Source organism: Balaenoptera acutorostrata, chromosome 14, assembly GCF_949987535.1.
Source record: "Balaenoptera acutorostrata chromosome 14, mBalAcu1.1, whole genome shotgun sequence".
In the NCBI taxonomy this organism is placed as follows: domain Eukaryota; kingdom Metazoa; phylum Chordata; class Mammalia; order Artiodactyla; family Balaenopteridae; genus Balaenoptera; species Balaenoptera acutorostrata.
Genome location: NC_080077.1, coordinates 32,553,620 through 32,566,153, shown reverse-complemented (window position 1 = coordinate 32,566,153; position 12,534 = coordinate 32,553,620). Strand labels below are relative to the sequence as shown.

The window sequence follows — 12,534 nt, the reverse complement described above, 5'->3', positions numbered from 1 at the left end:
GAGCAACTAAGTGAAGCCTAAGGTGAGTGACAGTGAGAGAGCGGCAGCCGGGGTGGGAGGGTACGGTGGTGGAAGGGCAATGGAGTGGGGGACCACTGCAGAGGCAGAGCAGTTCTGAGCCAGGACTAGCACGGCATGGTGACAGAAACAGATACACGAAGAGGGAGAGCAAAGAACCATAAAGCAGTTGTGGCTGGGTCTGCCACGCTATCCATTGCCCCCTCCTAGGATCTAGACGGTACCAAGAGCTGTTTTCATGAATCCCAAGCTGTTTTCTCAAAATTACCTGTAGAAAGTATGATGTTCCACGCACACTTTCCATAACCTTTTCGCTGCCCGATGGTTTGGCAGTTTAAAGCCAATGGTGCTCTCAAACTGTTCCAGCTAGAATAAATCCATAAAACAAATCAGCATTTCTCTTAAGAGCTGATTAGAAGCTACTGAAAAACATGGATTCAGATATATCACTAAGAAGTAATTGTTCTTCTTGAAAAAGGGCAAATATCAACTACTGACATAAATCAGCTATCCCTCGATATCCACTAAAATTCATTTTACCACCTTCCTATCGATCTTGATCACTTAGCTGATGCAAAGAAAAAAGAAAAATGAGCCCCTCCCCCCGGATGTGGCAGGCACTGACTACTTTTCCTTTTCTGTGAAACTGTGGCTGTTGCTCGTTTTTGTTTTTTTTTTAATCAACAGGAATACATATATGCAAGTTTATCATCAAAAACCCTCTTTTTTTTTTTTTTTTTTAAACCATGGAGGAATAAATAATAGTTCATTTTCTTAACATTCAATAGAAAAGAATTCTGGTAGCTTGTGGCCATAAAGGAGAACACTGACAAAGCCCGATTAGATATGCCAAGGGCTACATGACTCTGCTTACCTCTGCTGGCCTAACTTTAATGTAGAAGTTACTGCGCTTATAGGAGATTTTCAGGATTTTCGGCCAAGCAAAACGATTGATTCTCAGTCTGTCTTTGTAGATGAGAAGCCCATTAGCACACACACCCAGCTTGATGTCCACGCCTTCTGAGTCCTGCCAAGCATAAGCCATTTGACCATGGTTAGGGCTGTGAAAGTTATATAGGTAGGGAAGTCAATGAGCCCCCTCAAACCATGATCAGGAATGCCAATTTAACAGGTCTGTATTTCAACTGCAGTGACAGTACACAAGTTAATAGAAACAGTAGGACATACAACACATCTTAAACCTAGATATTCCTCTTGAGGGGTCAGATTTGAGATATGGCAACATGACTACAGGACACAACATTCTTCAAAAGGCCTAACTCATATGCCCTCGAGCTCGGCTGTAAGAGCTAAAAGGGAGGAAAGGAAATAGACCTGAATTTAGACATCCTGAAGATACGGGAGATAAAACATGTTTCCTAGAGGCTATTCCAGCCCCTGGGGACAGTCTGTCGGCTTACCCTAAGGTGCAGTCAGCCATTTTACTGTAGGCAAATTTATCTCAGATGATTATGCTAGCTAACAGCTGCTAAGTAACACCTATATTCTGGACAACACCAACTCCTCACAGAACATTTCTCTTCTAGGCTGATGGTGTTGAAATCTTTGAATTCTTTCAAGCAGTTTTTCAATAACACTAACTGCTGACATCCCGTTCTCATTACAACATTCCTTTGGCTGGCATATTTCAAAGGACTACAGACTATTCTTGAACTTACTGTTTTCTTTCCTCAGCGTTTTAATTTGGAAAAGATGACAATCTAGAATAATCGCCAGCCTGAAAGATTTTTTTAAAAATCAAATACATTTACAGACAAAAGTAAAAAACTGCCTCCTCACATTTCAAGTAGTGGTTGAAGATCTAATATATACAATATTCAAATATCTTTAAGAGAAGAACTAGATCTCATTCAAGATACGGAAAATTGAAGATTATTATTCAGAGATATTCACATTTTCAGAAATCATTAACAACACGGCACAAATTCTCACAAAATATGCTGAAACAAACCCCACATAGTCTAGGTTCAAGTCAATAAAACTATAACATTTCAACTGCCTTGTTACTGAGAACAATTTAACGCAATTTATTTCAGTTTTTTTAAAAATAGAAACACAGTACTAGGTAACTGATGCCAATGGCATTCACTGCTGTGATATGTGAACAACTCATATATACGAATAAAATTACATTAGACCATCTGAACAGGTTTAAAAATCTCATCTATAAAGGTGCTTTATTCACCCATATCCTGACAGCCACAGTTCTCTCCAGGAACAGAGTTAAAAAGCCAGAGTGAACCAGGTCCAGGTGCCTAAGCAACTTGGCACCAGACACAAATGACGTGCTTGCCCAAAGTATCACTGGCCAGGGACACAGGGAGCAGGCCAGAAGATTGCCCAAGAGAGCATGTTCTCAGCACAAATAAGGAGGCAACCCTCATCTGAAACATTAAACAAAGCTATCTCTAGTGCGAGGCAATCTTTCAACAGGACATTGAAGCTATTTTATCTGACTGAAAAATAAACACAATCGGGATCCAAGTAAATCAGTTGAGGTCCGATTGTTCCACATATTGTTTTAGAATTATCAGTATTTGTGTGAATAGAAATTACAGATAAAGGGAAAGAAGTTAAGGGGGAAAAAAGCATGCCTTAGTTCTCCATATCTGACTTCTGCCATTCAGCAACAAAGTCAGAAAAATAAACTAATAAAAAAGGAGCATCTTCTCCACCTTGCTCACTGCCTCAGGAAGCTACCCCATGTGGACATCAACAGGATCCCACTCCCACTGATTTCAGCCAATGGAAAGTTCTTGAAGAAGATCAGAGAGGGGGAGGAGGGCAAGGAGGTCAGGGTTTTTAATACCCAGACTCCTTCCTTGTGTGGTCGCATCAGGGTGCCTATATCCTTGACAATCGCGGCTCCTCTCAAGACAGCCCTCTCCACACAGATCTCCCCCTGGGTTCTGGTAACTACTCTTTGCCTCACCTCCCCCCGACACCCAGAGGGGTTAGGAGAGCTGCTGTTACCAGCTCATGGGCATCATTCTACTCTTGTGGTTTCCTTCTATGCTTGTCAAGAGCCCTTCTATTCAACACCCTCACCCTGTCCTAACATAAGCGTGCCATTAAGGACTCTTCTGACGATAAAATATTAATTTAAAAACATTTTTTACATATGATCTCAAGGCGATGAAAAATGTATAAAGGTACAAAACTTTAAACTACATGAAAAGTTCTCTTACACTGCTACAGATTTTCTTCCCATGGGCTACAAATATCTTGCGCATCAGATATTATCTAAGTCCACCAGATGATAAGTTGAATGAATGCGTGTTATTCTGATTTTTTTTTAAGTGATCTACTCCTAACCACACCGCAAGAACTGAAATTACACTTATAACAAAAGCAGCAGCTTTTTTACTTTTCTGACATAACAACTTCAAAAACAAGAATCCCGAAACCTTCCAGGACTGTCATCTAAGGACTGCTTTCTCACTAATGATCAACAAAAGCAGCAGATGTAAGATTCACGTGTGGCAAGAATAACAGGGTTTAGAGGAGAGATGGGCTCTGGGAGTCCTTCTGATACCAGATCTGCTCTGTCCTCCCTCCCTTATTTCTGTTTGCCTGCTAACCCAGCCTGCCTGTCCCCATCATACAGAGAAATGAGCTACAAGACACTCAAGTGTGGAGAAGATCTGTGTTACCTCCTAGTAGGATTTATCAGCAGACATCACACAGATGGGACTATTTTACACTATGTGGCTTGAGGCAACAAGCCAGATAGTGTAACAAGCCATATGCATTCTGTTTTATGTAGTTTTTGTAAAAACAAAAACATCCAACCCTTAAATGAGATAGTGTAAGTGAAAGCACTTTTAAAAATTAAGGGTATACAGCCCCTAGCAGTTAAAAATGTTGCTGCCAAAGACTATTTACTAACATGGAGAAGTGTTTATATGAGCAAGTTAAAAAAAAAAAATTTATGAAATAATACTCATGGTATAATCCCATTTTTAAAATGTGACTTCAACTGCTCAGAGATTTTTTTTAAAAATAAAACAAGACAATACCAAAATACTAACAGTGCTTGTTTCTGCATAAAGACATTTCAGTCTTTTTATATTTTTCTGTTCACCTCTATCTTCTAGGATGAAGATGTATTACTTTTGTAATAAGGAAAAATATTTAAAGAATAAAGGAAGGCACACAGGAAAAAGGAGTGCTTTGCAAATATGAAGTACTATAAACACAAAAGCAAACATTAGTAATCTGAGGCCAAGGGAAGGAAGATACCTTTGGGTGATAGGCTTTCCTAGGGATTTCTCAAATCATATAACCTGGGCTTCCTAAACTTCACCAAGGGACTGACAGGTCCTTTAAAAGCAGGCAACAATAGGTTCCCTCTGCATGCTGAGCCGACTCTGGACATATTTTTCAAAACCAAATGCATCTTTCATCTTGCCTCTTGTACTCTCCACCTACTGCTCCCGCCCCGACTCTCCCTACTACCTGATCGTCCAAACTAGGATCATGAAGTAGGTGACGCTTGTTACTGGCATCTTCCTCACCAAACCCTGCCTCTCCTCTCAGCTACCTCCATGATTCCATTCTTTCCCCACTGCTCACATGGGACAGAAGGTCTAACTGCCTGAAGCCTGGGCCAGCACAGTTTATCTTATAAGAAGTACAACAGACCTGTAGGGAAAAGCCCAACCCTAGGCCTCCTTCACCGGCAGTTTTTAGGAAAGCGGTCGTATCCATGCTGCCTTGCCCTGTCATGGTGGCTAGGAGCTGCTCTCCTCTCCCAGGACACAGGTGGGAGACGGGGCTGGGACAGAGGCAGCACTTGCAAGAGCAAAAGCTGGGACAGAATAAAGGTAGGACGGGGGGTAAAGAAGGCTGATAAGGTTGAGTCTTCCCATAAGTATATATGAAAGGGTATCAACTTAAAAAGACTGGGAAAAGAAGAAAGAATAAGAGGGAGAGTCAATGATCCCTCCCCACAACCATAAACCCCACAATTAGAAACCCCAAAGAAAGAGAGTCCCTTGGCTGAGGGTGAGGAGCCTTTTCTGAAAGTGAACTAGGCTAGTCTACAACTGGAACCCTCTCAAAACTTTAGTCAACAGACCGGAAAGAGGCCACCTCTCCGTTACACTCACAGTACCTTGGCATGATGCAGGTCGACTCCATACATGGAAAGCCTCTTGGCATTTTCTAAGAACTGAGAATCAGCTTGTGCTGGAGATAATCCCCTAAGAATCAAAAGAAACAATATTACCTTACTGGGGGATGCAAAGCAAATGTAACCAAAATAGAGAAAGGGGTGCAGGAGCTTGGAGAGCTTGGGGTGGGGGAAGTAGCCCAGCTAAATGTGCAGACAAGGAGGAATCAGGGAAGAAGGCTCGACTCTCAACGTCCAGCATTTTTCTCTTAAGATCCTCCAATATGAACCTACTCGTTGCAAGGAGGTGCCCCTCCACACTTACCCTTTTTATCTTAGAAAGTTGCTTTTGTTTTTTTCCACTAGGGAAAAAGCCCCAGCAATAGTGGGTACAACATAAATTAACTTTAAAAATAAAAGAATAAAAAAATAGAAAGTCATTTCATCTTTCTGAAATAGACAAATTCTCTCCTTAATTTTATTTCACTACGACCGACGATACTAAAGATCAGAAGTACTTGTGCTTGATTTTACACCTGACAGGTCCCAACTAAACAAATCTTAAGCTCCTAGAAAGCAGGGTCCCGTTAATTTTCATATTCCCCATGGCATTTCAGCACCTGATATTTCAATTTCAAATTATATAATACATGTCTACTGAACAGACTTGGAATGAAGTTAATAAGAAAATATTTAAAGTCAAATACTGCATGTTTTTTTTAAAGAAAAGTCAGTGAAGGTAGTCTGTTTAAAAACCTCTCAGGGGGCTTCCCTGGTGGCGCAGTGGTTGAGAATCTGCCTGCTAATGCAGGGGACACGGGTTCGAGCCCTGGTCTGGGAAGATCCCACATGCCACGGAGCAGCTGGGCCCGTGAGCCACAACTACTGAGCCTGCGCGTCTGGAGCCTGTGCCCCGCAACGGGAGGGGCCGCGATAGTGAAAGGCCCGCGCACCGCGATGAAGAGCGGTCCCCGCACCGCGATGAAGAGTGGCCCCCACTTGCCGTAACTAGAGAAAGCCCTCGCACGAACCGAAGACCCAACACAGCCAAAAATAAATAAATAAATAAATAAAGTAGCTATTAAAAAAAAAAAAAAAAAAAAAAAAAAACCTCTCAGGGGCTTCCCTGGTGGTGCAGTGGTTGGGAGTCCGCCTGCCAATGCAGGGGACACGGGTTCGGGCCCTGGTCTGGGAAGATCCCACATGCCACGGAGCAACTGGGCCCGTGAGCCACAACTACTGAGCCTGCGCGTCTGGAGCCTGTGCTCCGCAACGGGAGAGGCCGCAATAGTGAGAGGCCCGCGCACCGCGATGAAGAGTAGCCCCCGCTCGCCACAACTAGAGAAAGCCCTCACACAGAAACGAAGACCCAACACAGCCAAAAATAAATAAATAAATAAATAAATTTATTTAAAAAAAAACAAAAAAAAAAACCTCTCATCTCTGAAAGTTCCTTTCAAATCATTTCAGTCAAAATTTTTGAAAACTTCAATTTTGCCATATGGGACAAGTTAGAATTTCGTAGCTGGGAGTTTTTTAAAACTCATGCTTAAGAGAACCATTTGCTTTCACAGATATAAAAGTTTTCGAAGTGTAACATGGTATTTAAGTAATTAATAACCCTCAGCTAAACCAAAAGTCATCTTCTGTGGATAGAGAAACCACCTGTAGATTTACTACCCTTACGCCCATTACCACTTACATTTCTGACTCAAATCCTGATGCCTCATTATCTCCCTGGCTTTCTTATCAAATATGGTAATAAAAATAATTAAAAGGCAGAAGAAATGTATAATCAATGCCAAACAAGTACTGGGTATATTTGTCTCAGGTGTGTGTATGTGTGTGCACATGTGTGTGTGTATGTGTGTGCACATGTGTGTGTGAAGGGAGAGGACTGGGAGGAAGGCACAGGAGATAACATAGGGAAAAGTACATTTTTTTAATAAATGAAAACATTTACTCTCATGAGCACAGTTCCTTGTATTACAGGCATAAAGACAATGGAAGCCTGTCTCAATGACTCCAAGTTATCTTGACTAGCACTAGGTGAAGCTCCACAAGGGCAAACTGAATAATCCCATCAACTATGCTCAAATGTCCAGCAAATGCTATAAGGGAAGCCATTTAGACCCACCACGGTCACTCTCTCCAGCAAGCAAGTCTACAGACCTGTGGGTCTTATGCAGCTCTGCCACTTTCTCTTCCAGTTCCTTTGTCTGTGTAGGGGCAAACTGGAAGTCGCTGAGGTCATGACTGCCATGCTCTTCTGGGTCACAGTCCCCAAGTTCAGCCTGCAGAGTGTACGACCCCAGGAGGGCGTGCGTCACAAAAGAGCAGGGCAGGCGGCCTGAGGCAACGTCTTCCCGCAGCTGAAGGCACAAGAAGTATCTGTGAGGAACAGGGGACAAAAGGGTGGGAGAACGGTTAGTTAAGACTGTAGCGCTCATAAATATGATTTTGATATTCCTCTGAAACAAATATATAATACAGGCACTCTTCAAATGCAGAACAAAAAAAGTGTTTTGTAATAAGAAGCCCACCTTCCTCCATGGACTCCTAAACTTGTGACTTATTTATAGAAAATGCATCTAGAGGGCAAAGTAATAGAGTGGAAATTCTGAATTGCTATTCAGGCAACAGTGTATTTTTAATTTTTACTATTACAAAAAAAGAGTTTTGTGACTGCAGGTGAAACTCTAATCACTTAGTCTCCTTGGATTTAAAACTGTAATCAAAATTAGCCTGCTCTTCAAAAGCTATAAAGACTAATAAAATTTAAGAAATAGCTACAGTTCTTCAGGATTTACATGAGAAGCTAAGGTCACCCACCCTTTATCCTCTCCATGTTTTTCATACTAATTTCTTTTCCTGAGACCCTTTAACAACAATCATAAGTCAGTCTCTACTTGGAAGTCCTTACTTGCCCATTTACCCCATCTAAAGAGGCAGCTAATTCAGTTTACAGTAGAAAAATCATGGGCTTCAGAGCCTGGCAGAGCTGCCCATGTGACCTTGAAAAAGCTAATTTACTCGCCTAAGTCTAACTTTCCACCTGTAAAATGGGAAGAACTCTATTTCCCTTTAAAGATGAGGATAAAAAATTAGATAATATAAATAAAAGACATTGCATGGTACCTGGCAATCGATAACTAGTAGCCATAATCATAATAATATTATTATTAGTTATAATAACCATCATTCAGTGTTCCAAGTGGATTATTACACAGTTATAAAAGATTCTGGCTTTTACTAAATAATATGCAGAAACACATTACTTATATTTTATGAGGGTTGGGGGGGGGGTCCCCCATCAACTCCTTTTGTTAACATTTGAAAACCTAATTTCTACTCTTGAATTGAACCACTTGCTAAGGTTACCACTGACTCCTCCCAAGAAAATGGCAGCGCCCTCCCTCATTCTTGAAGAGACTGCCATTCCTATTGGCTGGTGGCTTCTTCCTGTGGATGCTTTTGCCTGGCGGGGGTGTCATGATTCCGCCCTCCTTTTGCCTCTACCCCCCATGTTCAAAGGGGCACGCTGCCTGTGGGTCCAGGGCTCTTGCTGTTGGGTCAGACAGCATGTCCCAGAACATGGCATCAGCCATCCCCCAGTTACATCTGTATTACCTACCACCCAAATCTCCTGTCAGGCAGGGCAGGGATTCTGTTTATCATCATCATAAGCCCACAGTTATTAGCAAAGTACTTGCCACATGACAAGTGCTCCATAATTTTCTAAGAATGAAACTCATCTCACTATCACTACAGTCTGAGTAATTTTAAGCACTGCAGTAGCTCTCTCTCCGAGGAGAATTATGTGTTTCCTTGACCCCTAGAACAACATGAGCATCACCGCTTTATTTTAGCAAATTAAATTTTAAACTACGATTCCACGTTATCCTCAAATTCTCTAAGTCTAATCAAGAATATCACTGGTTCTCCATACTTTACAGCACTATTAAGACCTAAACACAAAGATTCCATCTATTACTAAAATCTTGTTGCTCCTCCTTATATTAGTATATCTACTTTTCACACTGATCCTTTCTTCTGTTTTTAAAGCCTACGGCTAAGGCCTGAAAACTTCAAACAAAAGCCGCAACGGCCTCCTGAGTTTCCCAAGTCCATCTCCTTCATACGGCAGGACAGATCATTCTTCAGACATAATTCTGAACTGTGTTCTTGCCCTCCTCAAAAGCCTATCCCACCTTCTAGATGTTCACTCAAGTCATAGTGAAGATTTCAATCGTAATATTTAGGCTGCAAAGCTACAGGCTGGTCTCAGGCTTTTAGTTAGCTCACTAGACTACTATTTCATTCTTCCCCAAACACGCAGGGAGACTGTTCAAGGTCCCTCTAAAAGGAAAACCAAAGCACTTAACCGACGCTACAAAGTTGCAATCACCAAAGGATTATCATCCCCAAACGAATCACTGCAAGGAGGAATGTATGTACAAAGAGGGCGCTGGGTCACAAAGCCCCAGTTGTGTGCACTGTTCAAAGGCCCTCCTGCAGTGAGGCTCTGTATCCTACGCCCGGCAACCTGTCAAGTTTCATGCTCTAAGCAGCTCACTGTGTAGTTTACAAAAGCTGCTATTTATTATTTACTAGCTGAAGCTAATTCAATCAAAACTTAATTAGTATCAGTAAATCCTTATTCAGCAACAACTAGTAAAGGGGGGGAAAAAAGGCCTTGTCGTTTATCCAATCTTAGAAAAAAATCTCCATTATTCCTAGTTCACATGGATATCATGCACTTGCTTAAACATCTACCCAACTTCACATCTGACGACAAAACTGGCCTAGCAGAAAACGTCAAGGACACAGGAACCGCCGGAATCAAAAACAGAGTCTTTAGCTAACACCCTCTAATTTTCCAAAAGTATATATACAGAATGCAGTTTTCCTTGGCCAGGTAAATAATCTTTTAAAAATATATACAAATCACTCTATAGACCTACTCTTACCAAAGCTAAGAATTCCAATCGCTGATACCCAGCTTAATAGGGCTAAGATATCAAGGTACTCGTGGACTCTAAATGTTCCTTCTTCCCATTCAAATACTTAGTCACTCTCAAAATCAGTAAATGCACTCTTGCTCCTAAACTGAGACTTTATTTGCAATTTAAGCATGTGTCTGTATTGTCCAGATAATCTCAGAGGAGATGGAAATGAAATAGCTACTGACTCTTACATAAGAAAGCCTACCTTATTAGTTTTTTATCCTGGGGAGCAGGTATGTGTGTGTGTGTGTGTGTGTATAAAAATTATAGTTCAAGAGACTTCCAAAAATTAACTTTTAAAAAGTTTTTCATTTTTCTACCTGTATATAACGTTTGTAAGTTGAGATTAGTACACAGGCACACATGGGTTACACAATAAAAACTATCTTAGTATTAAAATCTGAAATATTAAATACCAGTGATTTTTGAAAGTATAACATAGGAAACAAAGTTGCTGCAATTTTTAAAAAATATTCCATTACTCGAATATAAATGGGAAGTTAAAGAAAAGTGAATAAAATTTCTGAAACTAGAAACATTTCAAACTATTTTGGAATATCCACTTCCAAGGAAACTTCTAAAACTCAGCTTAAGAAAAAGTGTTTTGGTTTTAATCCTAAAATTACCACCATTCCCCCCCAGGGCACTGAAATAAATGAGAGCTGTAAGTAAAGAATCATTTTTAGTATAAATGTAAAGTACCTGGTGATATCTTCAGTCAACTGAGAAGGATCAGGAGGATAAAACTTCACATTAAAGCTGAACAGCCAAGGAAGATCTGTAATTATTAAAGATCATGATTATTTATGCAACCAACACAATCACCATTTATACTGATAAAACTTAAAGGTCAATGTTCAAATAGTATAGATCAGTCATGCTATAAATCAATTTAGAGAATTTTTTTTAATTTAAAGAAAATATCATTTACAAAACAAAAATGAAGTGAAAAATAAAAATCAATTCCATAAATAACCCATCATCAAAGAATAATAGGTTCACTTTTTTTTTCCCTTAGATTCCATATATATGTGTTAGCATACTGTATCTGTTTTTCTCCTTCTGACTTACTTCACTCTGTATGACAGACTCTAACTCCATCCACCTCATTACAAATACCTCCATTTCTTTTTATTTTCTAAAAAATCCCCCCCCCAAAATAGACTGTTTTTATATGTATAACTGAATCACTTTTCAGTGCACCTGAAACTAACACAACATTGTAAATCAACTACACTTCAATTTCAGAAAAAGAAAAAAAAAATCATATTCCAGAAAAGAAGAATAGGTCGTTTTAAACTCTGTATTTGCTTTCTGGGGGAGGAAATATGTGAATATGGTCTGGAAGGGTGTAGGGTGACTCTTCTCCCTCAGCTACACGATTCCCCCTGGCGACAGCCACTGCCGACCGTTGCTTGTGCGTTTTCCACAGGTTTTGTGAAGAGCTTCTTAATAAGTGAAGCTTTCACTGTGGAGAACAAATTCCTATAACCTGGCTTCACAGTTACTTGCAGAAACGATCGTCGTCCCTCTCCTCCTGATTCCAGCCAATCCCCGTTATCACCTGCACGTTTCCATTGCATTATTCCATTCTCACTGCAGCCTTGATGCCAAGGCCCCTTGCTCCATCCCCTCCACCATGCTGTCACTCAAGGCGGGGACAAGCCATGGAATATCTGGAAACTCCAGGCACCGGGATTTTAACTGCAAGAGTCAGAAGGGGTCCACCCTTTGCAGGTATCTTGCTGTAATAACAGCTGGCAGCTCTCTGTGACCCAGGACTTTATGAAGATGACAGAAGGAAGTATCGAGAATGCTTGAACCCACACTAGTATTTTTCTTTCTGTGACTGGCTAGTTTCACTTAGCATAATGTCCTCAAGATCCATCCATGTTGTAGCATGAGTCAGAATTTCCTTTCTTCTTAAGGCTCTGCAATATTCCATTGTATGCATACACCACATTTTCCTTACAGAGCTAGGATTTTAATCCAAGTTCGGGAGGCTCCAAACCCCATGCTCCTCTCTTGTGCATAAACCACGTTCCCTGGTCAGTGCAGCCACTGCCAAGGACACCAGCTTCCTCCTCGGCAGCCCCAGGTTCACTTTTTAATAAACATTTACTGGTATGTCAACAAATGTTTTATATGGTGATCTAATATGCAAAATTTTTAATATAAACTTCATGTAATAGTTCTGAGATAAGATTTGTTTTAACGACAGGATCTCTAGATGCCAAATAGTCTCCACACTTTAAAAAAAAGAGGGCTTCCCTGGTGGTGCAGTGGTTAAGAATCTGCCTGCCAATGCAGGGAACACGGGTTTGAGCCCTGGTCCGGGAAGATCCCACAAGCCGCGGAGCAACTAAGCCCATGTGC

The 12,534-nt window shown here is 40.9% G+C and overlaps 1 protein-coding gene across 23 annotated transcripts in view; it reads right to left on the bottom strand.

Annotated features, from left to right (window-relative positions):
• EPB41L2 (erythrocyte membrane protein band 4.1 like 2) overlaps window positions 1–12,534 on the bottom strand; it is a 218,817-nt gene that overhangs the window by 54,029 nt on the left and 152,254 nt on the right. For all 23 annotated transcript variants that reach the window (XR_009005263.1, XM_007190851.3, XM_007190852.3 and 20 more), the window contains 5 exons: window positions 10,861–10,936; window positions 7,325–7,543; window positions 5,156–5,243; window positions 893–1,045; window positions 287–384 (listed from right to left, as the gene is read on the bottom strand). Coding sequence is in view for 22 of the 23 variants with exons in the window: in XM_007190851.3 (XP_007190913.2) it covers window positions 287–384; window positions 893–1,045; window positions 5,156–5,243; window positions 7,325–7,543; window positions 10,861–10,936 (634 nt within the window). In the remaining variant the exon portion in view is untranslated. The remainder of the gene's footprint in view (window positions 1–286; window positions 385–892; window positions 1,046–5,155; window positions 5,244–7,324; window positions 7,544–10,860; window positions 10,937–12,534) is intronic.